This window comes from Sinocyclocheilus grahami, unplaced genomic scaffold (genome assembly GCF_001515645.1).
Source record: "Sinocyclocheilus grahami isolate Dianchi unplaced genomic scaffold, SAMN03320097.WGS_v1.1 scaffold149.1, whole genome shotgun sequence".
NCBI lineage: Eukaryota > Metazoa > Chordata > Actinopteri > Cypriniformes > Cyprinidae > Sinocyclocheilus > Sinocyclocheilus grahami.
This window is the reverse complement of record NW_015505328.1, coordinates 2614029-2631285: the sequence shown is the minus strand read 5'-3', so window position 1 is coordinate 2631285 and position 17257 is coordinate 2614029. Positions and strand designations below refer to the sequence as shown.

The 17257-nt window shown below is 37.1% G+C and overlaps 1 protein-coding gene across 4 annotated transcripts in view; it reads left to right on the top strand.

Moving 5' to 3' along the window:
• Window positions 1-789: 789 nt before the first annotated feature.
• Window positions 790-17257, top strand: part of LOC107591995 (chondroitin sulfate proteoglycan 5-like) — a 24582-nt gene continuing 8114 nt past the window's right edge. For 2 of the 4 annotated variants that reach the window (XM_016281319.1, XM_016281320.1), the window contains exons 1-3: window positions 792-1347; window positions 9014-9842; window positions 15077-15265. In XM_016281319.1, coding sequence (XP_016136805.1) covers window positions 1263-1347; window positions 9014-9842; window positions 15077-15265 — 1103 coding nt within the window. In that variant the 5' untranslated portion in view covers window positions 792-1262. Of the gene's footprint in view, window positions 1348-9013; window positions 9843-15076; window positions 15266-17257 lie in introns of all 4 variants that reach the window. The other 2 variants (XM_016281317.1, XM_016281318.1) reach the window with 2 other exon arrangements.

Sequence of the window (17257 nt, the reverse complement as noted above, 5' to 3'; positions counted from 1 at the left end):
ATACAGAGCATCTGCAGAGTGTGTGACAAATGAATAACCCTTAGTCCCAATCTTTTATATTCTAAACTATACCAGGATATTCTCTTATTAACCAATTGTGATGCATATTGCTTACATTCCCTTTTATGGGACCCCTACCTAACAGAAATAGCATTTCTTGTCTGACACTTGTTTTGACACATGGTATCAACATGAGCATGAAGATAGACACAGAAGAAGCTTCTAGAACAGAATTAACAGATGATAAAGTCATTTTCCATCCGCACAAAATTACTAAAACCTAACGTCACAACTGAAAATATAAATTAAAAGCTATTTTAAAATATTGATAAATGCTATCATTTTACTTATACTATAATAAAACTAAAAGAAAATTACAGAATTATTCAAACTTAATATGCAAACCATAAATATTAAAATAAAACCTAATTCTACATATTCATAAATACAATTTATAATTCTACATAATACTGGTTAAATAATACAAATTTCCCCTTTGACCAAGGATAATTTCCACAGATCGCACTGATTTTAGAAAAACGAGTTCTGGAGTGTCCCTGCCCTCTACACAGTGTTTGCGGATGTTTGGACTGGCGTCTATGGGTGACCCAATTTCAGACGCTTTGTTCGTGGGACCCGCTTGCATCAGTTTTGTACCTTAATTCAAAGAGCTCAGATACATTTTTTATTATGAAACAATTTCTATGTCAATATTTTATATTTAAGTGCATTTAGGGACCGTAAATGTTAAATATTTACTCCTCAGCTGATTGACTTTTTCAGTGATTCTATCACATATGACAGAAATTGTGTCGGTAAGGAGGCGCATGCGCAGATGACTTCACATCAACCGTGAGTTCGACTGGCAAATAAAACTCGCGCTGGCGGAGTCCGCTGGAATTAGCCTACTGTAGTCTGTGGCACCGAAACTCTCCGCTTCCTCAGTGGACGCCTGATAACTGGCTCTCATTACTAACGAGACACATTTAACTGTCTTGGCATCTTGTTGGGAGTTGGATAAGAGATGACGGGTCCCTAGCGACGCTAAAGGGTGGCCTGAATCTCGACCAAAGAGGAATAACACCTGAAGACACCATCCGAAGTTGGCATGAAGCAGCGCGCTTCGTAACGCATTCAATCTAAGGAGATTTATGTCCAGGATTATAGCTCGGATTCTCTCAAATTTCTCCCGTATGACTATATCTTGAATAGAAGATCCACCTGGTTCGTTTGAAGTGTTTTGGAAGACAGTTTGTGTCGTGATGAACTCCAGGCGCATGTTGGTTCCAGCAGTGGTGCTGTCCAGCGTCCTGCTCCTTCACATCGCTCCTTTGTGTGTTAATGGTGGTGAGTATTATTATACAAGCTTTCTAAATGCCTGCCTTTCCTGCATTTAACAGAGACCGTCGTAGTTTTTTCTGTGACCTGTTGGAGCTTTTTAGGGTATAAATTGTTACAAAAATGTAATAAAACTTAATAGATTCACTATCGGATCTAGCGATTAATGGGTGTTTACATGTGAATGAACTTTAAGTTATGTAATAAATCGTTAGCACAATTACTTGAGGAAGCTCGAGTCGTTTCAATTTCAGAAGTATGGACGTTTTAGATCAAATGTTTTACACACAGCCTTTTTTTCTTCACCTTATTGGTATATTTTTTAATAAATATTTAAATGTCTTTTAAAAATGTATGTAGTAATTCATGGCTGATCATGAACCAAATAATTTACTCGATTTTATACTTTGTGTAAAACATGTATTAGGCTATGTATTTTAGACTGGATAATAGAAAACTTACTTTTGGCTTGCAAAAAAATGCTCATGACTTTTTCAGCTGTATTTGATGCTTCATTTTTAAATCTAAGTTTAAGTTTACCAAATAATTCACATATTTATGGAATAAGAGGGTGACCATTTTTCCACTGACAAAATTATGGTCCTTTAAAAAAAAATGTTGCTGAGCAACAGCACCTGAAGACTAGGTCAACAGCGTGGTTGACCTGCATCACACTACTGTTGCCTTGGCCTAACTAATAATTGAGTAAAGCAGGAAATTATCATTTGCTTTAAACGTTTGCACTTAGCTGAACCTCTGACCTCTTGGCAGACTTCCCAAAGTCTATGTGTTATCGCGTCACTGACTCTTCAGTGACATGCATCTTTCATCAACACAGGACGTTAAGCAAGCAGGCTCTGCTGAGAAAACTGACCTAAGCAATGATAACAAATAAATAGCTTTTATTTTGCTTTTTAAAATCATTAACAATTAACAAATCCAGTGCTCGTGTTTTTGTTTGTGGGGGTGGGAACGTAAATGGTGTAGTTGCTCTGACATGTTGCTGGAATTATTGATTAACACACTTCCTGGTAAACGATTATTGAGAGTATTGATTAGTCATAGACTGCAGAAGGTGGGCTTTAAAGTAGTGGTCGGCCGATATGGATTTTCTTGATGGTTGATGCCGATATTGAGGTGGCCGATAAGTATGATATTACACGATTGTATTTAAAAATAACATGCATAATACTGTATGCTGCAAAGACACTGCATATTTAATAATAAAATAATTAATTGTAAAATTGATCAATATTAAACAAATTTAAACTTGCTTAAGTGTAAATCTGTTTATTTTACAGATTAATTTTTTTCAACTTGATTCTGTAATACTGTTACAGTATTTCTCACAAATAAAATAGTTAAAACATTAATTTAAAAAAAGGAAGTAAACACTGTAACCAACAGTGGCATTTAGTAACAAGTTTGTGCTCGGCTGGAATCTTTTTTCTTTTTTTTTTTTACAAATAAAGACCAGGAGAGGTTAATTTTACATACAACAAACCGTGACATAACATGAATATGATGGTGGCCAACTAGATATAGCATAGCATAGTTTGAAATCAAGAATTTATACGTTACATCCACATCTGCACTAAGGTGCTGGCATTCTTGGCACTGTCGAAATAAAAGTTTCTTCCGAAACATTGGCTGCAGAGAAAAAAAAAAAAACATATTGGCTGACACTGGTAAGTGGACAAATATCAGCTAAAATATCGTTGACTACATCAGTCAACACAGTCAAAATTGACTTTTTTGTATACATTGTTCCAGCGGCTCTTCTTGCATAAAGTGAACGATTAATCAGTGCACATTATTCCAAACAAAAAGATGTCATCTTAATCTAAATTTCTTCTTTTTTTTTTAAACCCATTACCGCCGACCACTTGTCAAAGGTGCCACTTTTTACAATCCACAAATTCTATAAATAAAATACTACCCTCAATATCCCTATTGAATGTCATTATCCTTTTAGAGATGTCACATCATTTTATATTAAAGTCAACTCAGAGAATTCAGTCAGACCACTTTTCATAGCTATTCATTCAGCTGAAATGTGTTGTGTATTGTTGCCAGTTGCTATTATTCCCTCTTTTACTTATATCTGGTGTTTCTTTTGTTGTTATGTTAAACTAGGGACAATCATTACAATAATTGAACATGCATTGCTAGTGCCTAGCTGAAATTTGTGGGCATGCTGTGACAAAAGGCTGTTACTCTTCTTTGTTGTTTTTGCCAAGACCTAGCACTCACATCCCCAACCTTAGGAGAGCAAGAGAGAGAAATAAAAAGCGACAAGCAGGATGCATTCACAAAAACATGCACAGATTTAGTCTTTGAACAATGTCTGTATTGATCTTTATTTTAAAATGTCTAAAACCAGCCTCAGATCATTTCTTTAGGGCACTTTCTCGCTAAACTTGCTTAGATCCTTTCCATGCATGGCACAAGAGAGCCATCTGCCACTGCGGTCTCATAACAGCAGAGACTGTCAATGAGCATTAGCGTCAACGAGCTAGTGTTAGCGCTCGCCTAGCCTGCCCGTATGGAGCTCCCAGTGAGACGCTGACACTAGAGCTGCCTACACTGTTGGAAACTTATGGAACTACACAACCTGTTGGATACTTGCTGGTTGTCAGCGTCTGTGTAATAAAACATTACAGGTGAATTAATCATGTTGCTGTTGATCCAGTTTTGTACTTGTTAAACTCAATGATGTTTCTAGACACACATGGAGACCAATCTCTTTCAAACACTTGATGCTGTGCACACACATTGTGTACATGCACTAAAATATTCTTGCATCAATTGGAATTTGGACATTCTGATTATAAACCAGTAATGCAAAAGCATTTACCTGATTAAGACAAAATTATGATTTCGAGAAATCCACATATGACTGCTTGCATACATCAATATTAATTAGAATGTTTTTGTCTCTGCAAGCATTATTTGAAAATCAGTCATTAAAATCCACATGAAAGGGATTCTATATTTGTTTTACATGTATATTTTATAATTTTATAGTTTAATACAATTTAAAATGATTATTTTTGTAAATTATAAATTATTTACAATGTTAATGTGAATATCTAAAATTATAATTTATTAAAAGCTATTTATTAATTAATCTTAATGCTTAATCAGTAAAGGTTGTGTAAAAAAGGTGTAAAAAATGATCAGTATGAAATTGGCATCCCCACCAACAGATGATAACGTATTATAAACGACCTCAGATGATGCCAACCCTGAAACAACATACAGAACTACCAAATTTTGCTATAAGTTTGATTGCATCATATAATAATTGCTGTTAATAGTGTTTATCGTCTGTTTGATTGTCTTTAATTGATTTTTCTGTACATTTCTGCCATATGTACATTAACTGACAGTCACCACTGATAAGCTACCACTAAATATTGTAGAAACCTAATTTGCTGTAAAGTTGCTTTGAAAAGATTTGTATCGTGAAAAGCGCTGTACAAATCAACTTGAATTGAATTGAATAAACGTGCGCTGCATATGTCATCTGATGCTTTAAATGCTCAAGCTCTTTAAAGTCAGGTGAATTCTGACTGACTCTGAAAGTGTTTTCAACGTTGTTGTCATTATAGTTGTGGTGTGGACTCATAGATTTAGATCTAGTTATCATTCTTTAACTTTTGCATTCTTTGAATATCATTAATAAAAAAAATGTTACAATAAATCTTAAAACCATACTGTTTATGAATGGTGAAACAAACAATTGGCTTTCCCTCTTAAATCGAGATTAGAGTGAACTGGAATTTTTTTAACTGATCTTCTGTAATCTGCTCAAATGCTCATTACTGGCTCATGCATGTGCCCAAAGTAACATTTCATTTATCTGATACATTCTCAACACATTGAGTGCAGTTTTTGGCCCAAATATTTAATTTAGGTGGCATAACTATTAATGGGTCATGCTGTACAACAGTAGCACAGGTTGGGGTGGGGCATGGAGTTGGCACTGTTAATTCACCAGCTCTGGCATCTCTATATGTCTGTTCGGCTTTGAACTGATACTGCTGTGAACCTACACCCCAACCCTGATGCCAAGGACGTCCATGCCAGCTCCCCTGCCAAGCAGCATCACAGTACTATTTATAACTAAACACATTGGTGCCAATGTGGATTTTATTCAGCAGAGCATAGAATGACACTTGCCTTTAGGATACCAAGTCATCAGATTTGAAATTAAGGTGAGGTGAGTTAAATGTTAAGTTGTCTATTACATAAAGAGCATTGGCTGCATAGTAGCAGAAATCGGCAGGCCTACATGGCATCTGCGCCCACAGAAATCGGAACGCCCGTCATTCACAAAGTTCTGCACAGTCTCTGCCCCTTGCATTTTAAAGTTGCATTGAAATGGAAAAAGTGACAGATCCTTTCTTCTGTATGGTGATGTACATCCAAAATGGATTATCAAAAATATAGATCAGGATTTTTATCCATTGGTTGTTGATTGGATGGAGGCAGATCTGATTGCAAGCTTGCAGCCAATTGTAAGAAAGGTTTAAAGGGATAGTTCACCCAAAAACGAAAATTCTGTCATTAATTACTCACCCACATGTCATTCCAAAACCGTAAGAACTTCGTTCATCTTCAGAATATTTTTGATGAAATCGAGAGCTTTCTGACCCTGCATAGGCAGCAACGGAGCTACCACATTCAAGGCCCAGAACGGTAGTAAGGACATCGTTAAAATAGTCCATGTGACAATAGTGGTTCAACCTTAATTTTATGAAGCTACGAGAATACTTTTGTGCACAAAGAAAACAAGAATAACGACTTTATTCAACAATTTCTTCTCTTTAGCTCTCAGATTTAATCAAAAATATCTTAATTTGTGTTCCGAAGATGAGCGAAGGTCTTACAGGTTTGGAATTACATGAGGGTGAGTAATTAATGACAGAATTTTCATTTTTGGGTGAACTGTCCCTTTAAGGAGACTAAATGATTGGAGAAGTCCTGCATACATCACCAGACCGAAGTCATTTCTGAAGTCTGGTGAAAATTAATTTAAGACATTAAAATGTATGAGGTAAAAAAAATAAAACAGTAAATTGAAACTGTGATGGATTAATTGCTCACAAAAAGATCAATAACATGTGTTTTGAAAATCGATGATTTGTCTTTTTGTGCTGACTTTAAATACTTTGGCTAATTTAATTACCGTTTTAACTACCAATAAGAATGGACTAATCAGCTCTGTTTAACACAGCTTGAAGATTAAGTGAAAAGAAGTTGTTCACCTAGAAATCTTCTGTTAAACACAAAACAATATATATTAAAATGCCTTTTATGCACTCAAATATAGTGTTGTTATAGACTTTATAACATACTATATATATAAAAATATATAGTATTTTACAGACAAACATTCTTCTAAATATTTTCTTTTGTTCTTTGTACATGGACATTTTAATGGAGCATCTTGACATGTAACCTCAAATACTCCTTCAGATTACAGGTTTGTTTGGGTCATCAGAGATCGAGGGAGAGAAAGATAGTACGAGGGATGAGAGGAAGAGTTGACATTTGCAGTTTTCCATGCTCTGCAACATGGTCTTTTTTCTCCCCTCAAGAGTGTTACATAAGCAAATAATGTCAACCAGAGACAGAGGAAGAACGTGTGCTGTTTTTTTAATGAAGGTGAAGAGAGAATATTAAGATATTCAACAGTACAGTGTTGCTTTACAGTACTATCGCACTGAAGTTGGATGTTTAGGTTGGTCTTCCTTGATCATCATTTATTTGTATTCTGATTTGATTCAGATTTTATGTGGTATTGATTGTAAATAGAGGCCATGAGCACAGTGAGAGAATGAATGACGCCATACTTTCACACACTCTTACAAATTTAAATGTCTCACTGGTGAGGTCATGAGAAAATACTTCTCTTCCCTATTTCTTTCTCACTCTCGATCGTCTTACCCCCCTTTTTTCTCACTATCCCCCTCTCTCTTGCAGTCTTGACTTGCTTACTAAACAGAAAGGCGACAGAAATCCTTCTGAAAGGCTTTGGCACTGGTCTTCAAATAGGCGGAAGGACAAACACACTCTCACTGTCACATTTTCTCATCTTCACTCCATTATAGCATGTGTTTTGTGGTATTTTTCTTTCAATGAGACTTTCCCCCAACCTCTCTTTTCTGTCAGCTGACCCCTTCGCAAGGAGTTATGCAAATCAAAACAACTGTTTTCCTCTAGTCTCTCTTGCTCTGGGGCTCTGGGGTGACTGTGTTTTATTCTCATCAGTCCAGTGTAGCATTTAGCTCTTAAATATTTCAAAATAAAAGTAAAAGGAGCCAACTGTTGCTTTGAAATTAAACTAGATAAGAATTTAATAGAATACTTGAACATCACATGGAGTATGTGAGAAATAATTTATGCACCCACTGCCATCTCCGTTACCCTCTCAGGGGGGATTGTGTGAATAAATGAATGGGAGAAAGAGAGGAAGTGAATCAAGTGGAGAGGACAGAAGGGTCTCTGTTTTATATGGCTTTTGAGATGTTCCAAAATGGCAGCTCCTTTACATTGCTTCTTGGCAACTGTGTGTGTGAGTGAGTGTCTGTTAGGCGTTGATGTGTGACTTGGAATTAATTTACAATAAAGAGGAATTAAACCAAGAATGCCCATGGAAACAGAATTTCACACTGTCAGTCAAATACTTAAAGTAGATTGCTGAAAGACAATCTAGAAAAATTGACTGTAAATGTTCCTCAGATCTGCTTTTTGTTACAGTTTTAATTTAAGTGCTCAAGCAGAATTGAAGTGGGCTTTATTTGCCAATTGGGCACAAACGCTTTATATATATATACTTGTGTTACTGTTTTAAATGCACTACCGTTCAGATTTTTTTTATTGGTATTAAAAGATGTCTATTTTAAATGGAAGTTCAAAATAGAAAATTCAGCTTTGCAACAATGGAATAACGTATATTTAAAAAATATATATTAAAATGGAAGGCAGTTTTATTTGAATATTAATCATATTTACAATATTACTGTTTTTACTTTATTTCTGATCAAATAAATGCAGCCTTCTTTTAGAGACTTCTTTTAAATCTTATTGAATACTGACCCAACGTTTTGAACAGTAGTGTATATATTTCATGAAATAATATTAGACAATCAGGGATTGAAATAAAAAGGATATTTCCACATGCGTTCATATTTGAGGTAGATTGCATTAGATTGGTTTACAGTATCAGTAAAAGATAATCAGTTAGGTCAGTGAGATTTTCCAGTGCTAAAGAGGAATTCCCCATTGTGTGTTTATCTTTGTGCATTAAAGCTTACCCATCCAGACTGACCAATGCAAGTCTCAACCTACAGCCCTTAATCCTAATCTGAATCCCAATCCTAGCCCGGGCTCAGGGGGGTACATTAGTAAATCAGAGCTGCTAATCCAGCAACCACAAGCCGCTTTGGAAAGAAATCTGGGGCCTCGCGCACAGCAGTGTATAATTAAGCAGATTTGTCTGGGTGTGTGTGATACAGAGTACATATTATGTCTTTTGTTCTCTCTCTGCATGAATTGCTGAGTTTGCAGTATAGCAGTGAGTGCTTGTGAAGGTGTTCTTATACAGAGAAATAAATAAATAAAAGAGTTTGTGACTAACTTTTATTATTATTTGTTTGTTTTCCAGGCAGTTCATTTATCTCCAATTCTACTGGCACTAATTCCTCAGACCTGAATGGGGTGGGGCTTAAGTCTGCACTTCCTGGTGAAGTCACACCTATTGCCCAGGCCCAAATTCACTCTCGAAAACCACGAGCTGGAGAAGAGTCAGGCAGCGGTGGAGAAACCTCAACCAGTACTGTTGATTCAGCCGAAAGGGAACGCCTCATTGATCTGATAGATGGCATGGGTGCCCGGCTGCCCACGCTGGCTGAACCCCGGACACGTGGCCTGTCCCAGCTGGATTTTAGCGAGGAGAGAATCGAGGACAGCGCCCCACGCTGGAAGAGTGAGAGACTACAAGCAGATGGGACGTTGTTAGATCCTGTCATGAGTCCTGCTCCTGAGTCCACCTCTTCCCAACCAGAAGAAGTTATCACGGTGAATTTTTACAATCCTTCTCACCAACAGCATGTGCTTGATCCTCCTGCTTGGTTTCAGGAGCTCCAGGGTGGAGATCCAACTTCCTGGACCCTTTCTGATTTTTATGATTATCTGTCACCTGACTATTCACCCACTGAAGTTTACCTAGAGGAAAGCCAACCAACGCCACCTGACATGGAAGATGAAAATGTTCCTCTCATAGCCAGCGCAGTTCCCTCCAACACTAGAGTTATCACCTCTGATGATGGATCTGGAGAAACTTCACCTGGAGCATCAGATGTGCTCAACTCTGGTTGTCTCTATGGATTTGTGCATTATAATGGCACATGTATCTCGTCATGCGACATCTTCCCCAGTTACTGCTTCAATGGAGGACAGTGCTATGTGGTTGATGGTATTGGAGCTTTTTGCCGGTAAGTCGCACGCATACATGTGTTAAGGCCCATTCACACCAAGAATGATAACTGTAATAAGTATATAAGCATCCTCAACAACGCAAAACAATGTTCTGTTTTTATAAGCATGCACCGTAGTTATGTCATCTGCAGCTTTAAAGGAACACTCCACTATTTTTGAAAATAGGCTCATTTTCCAACTCCCCTAGAGTTAAACAGTTGAGTTTTACCATTTTCGAATCCATTCAGCCGATCTCCGGGTCTGGCAGTAGCACTTTTAGCTGTAGCTTAGCTTAGATCATAGATCAGAATCTGATTAGACCGTTAGCATCTCGCTCAAAAATGACCAAAGAGTTTCTATATTTTTCCTATTTAAAACTTGACTCTTCTATAGTTACATTGTGTACTAAGACCGACGGAAAATGAAAAGTTGCGATTTTCTAGGCCGATATGGCTAGGAACTATACTCTCATTCCAGCGTAATAATCAAGGAACTTTGCTGCCGTACCATGGGTGCAGCAGGCGCAATGATATTACCCAGCAAAGTTCCTTGATTATTACGCCGGAATGAGAGTACAGTTCCTACCCATATCGGCCTAGAAAATCGCAACTTAAGATGAAAGCAGGCATTTGGACCAAAGTGAGGCAAGGGAGGGGGAGACTCAAAATGTTTCTAAACTTAAAATGCATTTTTGCCCCGTTTGTGTTGTTTTACTACTTACAATTGATTAAAGTATAAAACATTGTTATCTACAATGCACAGCGTTTTTTTTTATCATATTTTTAGGGGGGACAACCCTCAGATAGGGGGGTCCTGTCCCCCCGACCCCCCCGGCATTTCCGCCTATGGGGTCAGTTTTAATTAGTCATGTGTATTTAATGGAACAATGGAGAGTGTTTGTCTCTAATTGGCCTGCTTAGCCAACACAAAAAACACACAAAACAAGACAAATTAATGGAAGAACACAAGTAATACAGTACATATACTTAATATGTAACATTTAATAGATTACACTTTTCATCTTAATATTTAAATTGGTTTGTGAAAGGTGTCATCATACTTGTTTGGGCTGTTTTTTATCATGTGTAAGCAATGCGGAAAGCATCAGTGGCATCTGATCAAACGTTCATAATGAGTTTGAAGATGTAACTCAATCCTTCAGTCATGTTCTTGCATCTGTTCATGGTGCGGGATTATGATTTACATTAAATGTTGGGATTGAAGAGGGATTGAGTCTCAGTTGAAGACATCTCTTGGGAGTAGTAAACGGCTTACCCTCGATGATCTTGAAACTGGACCAAGCTCATGCTAACCAGGTCATGCACGCTATTTTACACTGTGCGGCAGGCAGTTGCCATAGGGTTTATCTGAACTTTTTGGCCTTTATTTAAATGGCTAATGTAACAAGACTCTACCATATGTAAAACAAATAAGATATAGAATATATAAATCATTGTTTAAGTTCTTCAGCCATTGTGTTAGTTGCTGCTGCAAAAACATGAAAATGTCTTGCTGTAGAAATGTTTGGTTACAAAACTATGCCAACAGTGCACTTACTCAATTGATTATTTTCCCTCTATCTGCTAGAAATATCAATGATCATTAGCTGTTGCCTTAACTATGCTTGATCCAGTATGTGTTGTGCAGTTGAGTAAAACAGAACGACCCAGTTTTTTTTCATCAGTGTCCTTCAGTAACACTTGCCTGGTGCCTTCAAAAGCCTTGGAAGCCTTGAAAGGCTTACCTTATTATTATTAGGCAGAATTTTAAGTTCCTAATAGTTATCCAGCACGCAATGCCAGAACCATGAACATGTTTAACATACAAAAATTCTAACGTTTCTCATAAATGTGACATTTATATCACAACTGTGGCTGTATTTCTTGTTTTACTTTTTTTTGGAGACTGCTCTCCATATAGGAGCGAATCAGACTGAATTAAAAACTTACAAGAATTGGACATTGTCAAAAGTGGCAGAAGTGATGAGACCATAAATTATTTGTGAAGCAGCTTTAGAATATAAAATGTAAGAAATATGAGGCTATATACTGTACATAAACCATTATTAATTACAAATTCTTTTACAAAACACCAAAGAACTGTAAATGCCTTTCACATTTGTAGCTAATTTCAGTAATGGAGATTAACATACACATTCAGTTTCTTTGTTTTGTTTTTCAGACATTTATTCAGTTTGACACATGGTAATAATCAGAAGATTGCTTTAAGAAAGATGATGGGTTGAATTCCTGTGTCCATGTTAAAGGGATAGTTCACCCAAAAATGAAAATTTGATGTTTATCTGCTTACCCCCAGGGCATCCATGATGTAGGTGACTTTGTTTCTTCAGTAGAACACAAACGGAGATTTTTAACTCCAGCCATTGCAGTCTATCAGTCGTATAATGGTAACAAAATCCATGAGAGTAAAAAAAACATGCACAGACAAATTCAAAAAGAATGTTTAGCATTTGACTCACAAACAGCTGCTATAATTTCAGTTCCATACTCCAAGCCTGTCATCATGGCTTGGCATCATATCACTACTAAACCAGCATCCACTACTGCCACAACTCTGCTCAGAGGCCAGTGCAGAACCTTATTAAACATTTGCTCAAAGAGATTTGGGTCAGAGCCCAGATCTGTGAATGTGTGTGTTTCAGTTTAAGAGCTAAAGACCCTGCCTCAAGGTGGTGCTTTGGACCATAATCGTGGGGTTCTGAGAATCTTATTTGTGTGTAGTGAAGCCTCAAAGCTAGATGATGTGATGTGTTAAGCTGTGTATTTGAGCAGATGACAACTGACTCTACACTGGATACTGCAACACCCTTATCCACATCTTTAAAGTCAGAATGAAATCAGCATGAACTATTTCTTTCCTGCCTTATTATAATTGATCAGTGCTCATTATCCCAGAAAGAATAGTTTGACTTTGTGATCTTGCTATAGTCAAATATTTTTATTTATTTTAAGAACAACAATCTATTTTACCTATTTATTTATTTATTATAATAACAATATAGACTAAGGAAAAAATGTAATTAAATTATAATTTAATTATATGAAATAATTTACTGATCTATTTTTTTTTTTATTTGTCCTTTTTTGTGAAATTTATTTTTTTAATAATAAAAAAGCAAAACCCCATTCAGTCCAGCTCCATTACTGAATGTAAAAGTAACTTTCAGTCAGGCACTGGATTTTGGTGTGTGGCACACACCGCAGGGCTAACTTGTCGATCACTGAGAGAAGGCATGACAGGGTGCTGTCTACATTAACGGGGTCAATGCTATTAGAAAAGTCAAGGTTTTCATTTGTAGGGCATGTAAAGAGTGAACTAACAGATGAACGTAAGGTTTGGGGGGGGGTCAATGGGTGCATTTTCTTCAGTCTGTGTAGCGCAGCCAATGGTTTACACTAAATGGATGGGTAGTTAGTAACAGACCATAAAACTAAGTTTCAAATTGATCTTTTTAGGCCGAATAGTAAACTTGGCCTACATGCACACTGAGCAATGATTTCCTGCATGTGAGCTATTGATTGGCCTTTCACTCACTACAAAATGTACCCATAGGCTGCAGAGTGTAAGGGCCCTATCATACACCCATTTCAACGCGGCGCAAGGCGTGGCGAAAGTGTTTTTGCTAGTTTCAGCCCGACGCAGTTCTAATTTTCCCGTCCTGCCCCACGTTGCTTAAATAGCAAATGCATTTAAATAGCAAATGCACATGCTGGTCTAAAAAAGAGGTGTGTTCAGGCGCATTGTTGGCACCTGAAACTGTTGTACACTTTGCTTATTACACACACAGGGACTCGCAGCAGCACACAAACATTTGTAAATATGAAAAATTACATTCCGCCATGTAAATAGCGAACCCGCCATGGCGCGAGCGCAACTGGCTTTTAAAGGGGATGGGAGATGAGACTCTGATTGGTTTATTGCACGTTACGCCCAAAAAACACCCATTACTCATTAAGAGAATAGGGACAACCCGTTTAGACCATGCGCCCGGGCGCGCCGACCGTTTTCCCCTCGTTAAACTAGCAAAAGTGGATTCGGACACGCGCTGAGTGCACCTGCGTCGTGCGCTTTAGATCCTTAAAATAGGGCCCTATGTATATATTTGTGCTTTGTGCTTGCCCAGCATCATATGGCATGTCTGTTAGTTTAATGGTATTTGCTTTGGCTTCATTTGAATCTATTGTTTTTGCTCCACCAACAAAAATGTAACGTGCAATATTTTGTCTAAAATAAAAGTTACTCAGAAGTAACTTCTTGTTTATTAAACTGTTATATAAAAGCAATATCAGCACAGCTGTAATTTACCTGTGTCTCAATCAACGAACCATATGGGCTAAAATACATTACATAATAGAAAAATAATAGATCCAGCACCTTCAATAAGATATCGAGCACCTCACTGACAACACTGGTAAATGAGAGAATTTGTAAATCTATTTTTAGAAGTTGTGAACTGTGCACAGCTCAGGTGCTTTATTCTCTGTGGGACCGGCACTAATAGAGGAGCACATGCACGTCCTTGACAGGGCCATCTGTCCAGTCATGCAGCTGTAAGCTCTGCTGTAACCTTGCAGATTCATAGTAATGATAAATGGGTCAAAAGGCCACACAACACACTTATACTGTACAACACAATATAGTGTTTCTCACTTTCTTTCATCTTCGCACAGATGTGTTTGTAATGGCCAGTTTGTTTGAATGTCTGGAAAATATCACACACGGTAAAACCACAAACTCCCCTTTAGACTTATTTTTAATACAACATTCATTGTTTCTGTTGCCAATATTTTCCCTTACAGCTAGGAAAAATATTAAATGAGGTTTCTCTCTATAGTTACAAACTATTCTCAGATTTTATTCCAAACTAATTCAAGATTTTAAAATTGTACTTAAACCCAAGATTTTAAAATGAATTTTGCATACGTGACTTTTAATGAATTTTAGGAGAAATCTGTAAGCCATAATAGTACTTATGTCTCCTGATCAATGAAAAATTCATAATCTGAAAGTTCCTAATCTGTTTCATTGCCATTCAATTTCTTTTGCATTTGAAAGTTCTTTGGTTATTTCCGAAATATTTCCTTCTGTGTTCATATAGACCGCATTGTCCCAAATCCTGCTTATACAACATCTGTCATTAAATGATCACAGAAGTTAATTATTATATATTCTAGTTTTGAATGTTGCTCAGCTGACTCTTTTCTAACACCCCTATCTTTGTTGTTTGTAGGTGTAACATTCAGGAGTATATCTGGAATAAGGGCTCCAGGTGCGAGTCGGTCATTTCAGATTTCCAAGTGATGTGTATTGCAGTGGGCGGAGCTGCCATCATGTTGCTCCTCCTCTTCATGGTTGTAGTCTTTTTCTCCAAGAGGATGCACGTGCTTAAGACTGAAAACAGACGACTTTGCAAGCACAGGTGACACTTGCATGTAAACACACTTCTTAGAGTCTTAGTTTAAGATCTGATGGTTTAAATATCGGTTGAATACACTGTTGCACATACACGCTGGAGTACAATAAAATGAACAGTGTTAACATGGGGCTTTGAACACAATGATGTCACCCTTCTTTGCTAAAAGTAGGCCAATCTGACCGTGCTGCACGAGAGAGTGACCTATATACTGTGCAGCCAAAGGCATTTAAACACAGTCCAAGAGAGGGGTGAGATGGAGAGCAGAGGAGTGGAAGAGAAAGGAGAATAGGATTATATTATTTTATAATAATATTAACTACTATGTACTTACATAAAAAAAGAAGTACAATGTACTTATTATGTGCATATTGAATTGCAAAAGGTTAGGGACAGGTCTGGTGGTATGGGTAGGTTTAAGGTATAAGGGATGGGTCAACAGTGAATAAATAATGCAATTACAGAAATTAATTACAGATGTAATTACATGCAGGTATTTTTTTTAAATATAAGTACAATGTAAAATATGTATGTACACAATAAATGCATTGTATCAAATGATTAATTTAAATGTAAGTACATAGTAGTTAAGGCCACCTAATATAAAGTGGGACTGAGCATAGTAATGAAGACAAGATGACAACAGTGAAAAGTGATTAAGGTTGAGTTTTAATAACTGCCCATCAGGGCCATCTGCTGCAGGTAACACTTGTGTGCATGTGTGCTTGTAGCAGAAACAAGTTGAACTTTTAATCCACTGCATCAAATAGAGTAATAATGTCCAAGCCACTTTCTATTTCAATTATATTTTTCTGAAGGATCATGTGACACTGTTGACTGGGGTAATTGCTGCTGAAAAATCAGCTTTCCTATCACAGGAATAAATTATATTTTAAAATATATTAAGATAGAAAACATTTTTAAATTGTTGTCATATTTCACAATATCCCTGTATTTTTACTGTTTTTGATCAAATAAATGCAGTTTTGGTGAGCACAAAGCCTCCTTCACACTGTCAGCGACAAAGTGACATGTTCCAATTTATTTCAGTGGAGAGCTGGCGATATCCGGCCTCATGACCAATGGTGACAGGATGTGGGCATGTCCAGTGCAGCAGATTTTTTACTTTATGCAAGAGAGCTTTATGTAGACTTTATGTAGACTATGTATATCGACTTTTGCAAGCAGCAACCAATAGGAGTGAAGACTGTGTCTTCGTGCAGGCAAGGCAAGACACAGAATTTATGGCATGATTTCACTTTTATTATTGTCTGTAAGTATGAATATAATAAAATGATGCTTGGAAAAGAAACCATTGACAGTTTCAGTGAGATTAATTCATACATTGATAGTTTTTGTTGATTGTATGATATATACAGTGGGGCAAAAAAGTATTTAGTCAGCCACCAATTGTGCAAGTTCTCCCACTTAAAAAGATGAGAGAGGCCTGTAATTTTCATCATAGGTATACCTCAACTATGAGAGACAAAATGAGAAAAAAAATCCAGAAAATCACATTGTAGGATTTTTAAAGAATTAATTGGTAAATTCCTCGGTAAAATAAGTATTTGGTCACCTACAAACAAGCAAGATTTCTAGCTCTCACAGACCTGTAACTTCTTCTTTAAGAGGCTCCTCTGTCCTCCACTCGTTACCTGTATTAATGGCATCTGTTTGAACTCGTTATCAGTATAAAAGACACCTGTCCACAACCTCAAACAGTCACACTCCAAACTCCACCATGGCCAAGACCAAAGAGCTGTCAAAGGACACCAGAAACAAAATTGTAGACCTGCACCAGGATGGGAAGACTGAATCTGCAATAGGTAAGCAGCTTGGTGTGAAGAAATCAACTGTGGGAGCAATTATTAGAAAATGGAAGACATACAAGACCACTGATAATCTCCCTCGATCTGGGGCTCCACGCAAGATCTCACCCCGTGGGGTCAAAATGATCACAAGAACTGTGAGCAAAAATCCCAGAACCACACGGAGGGA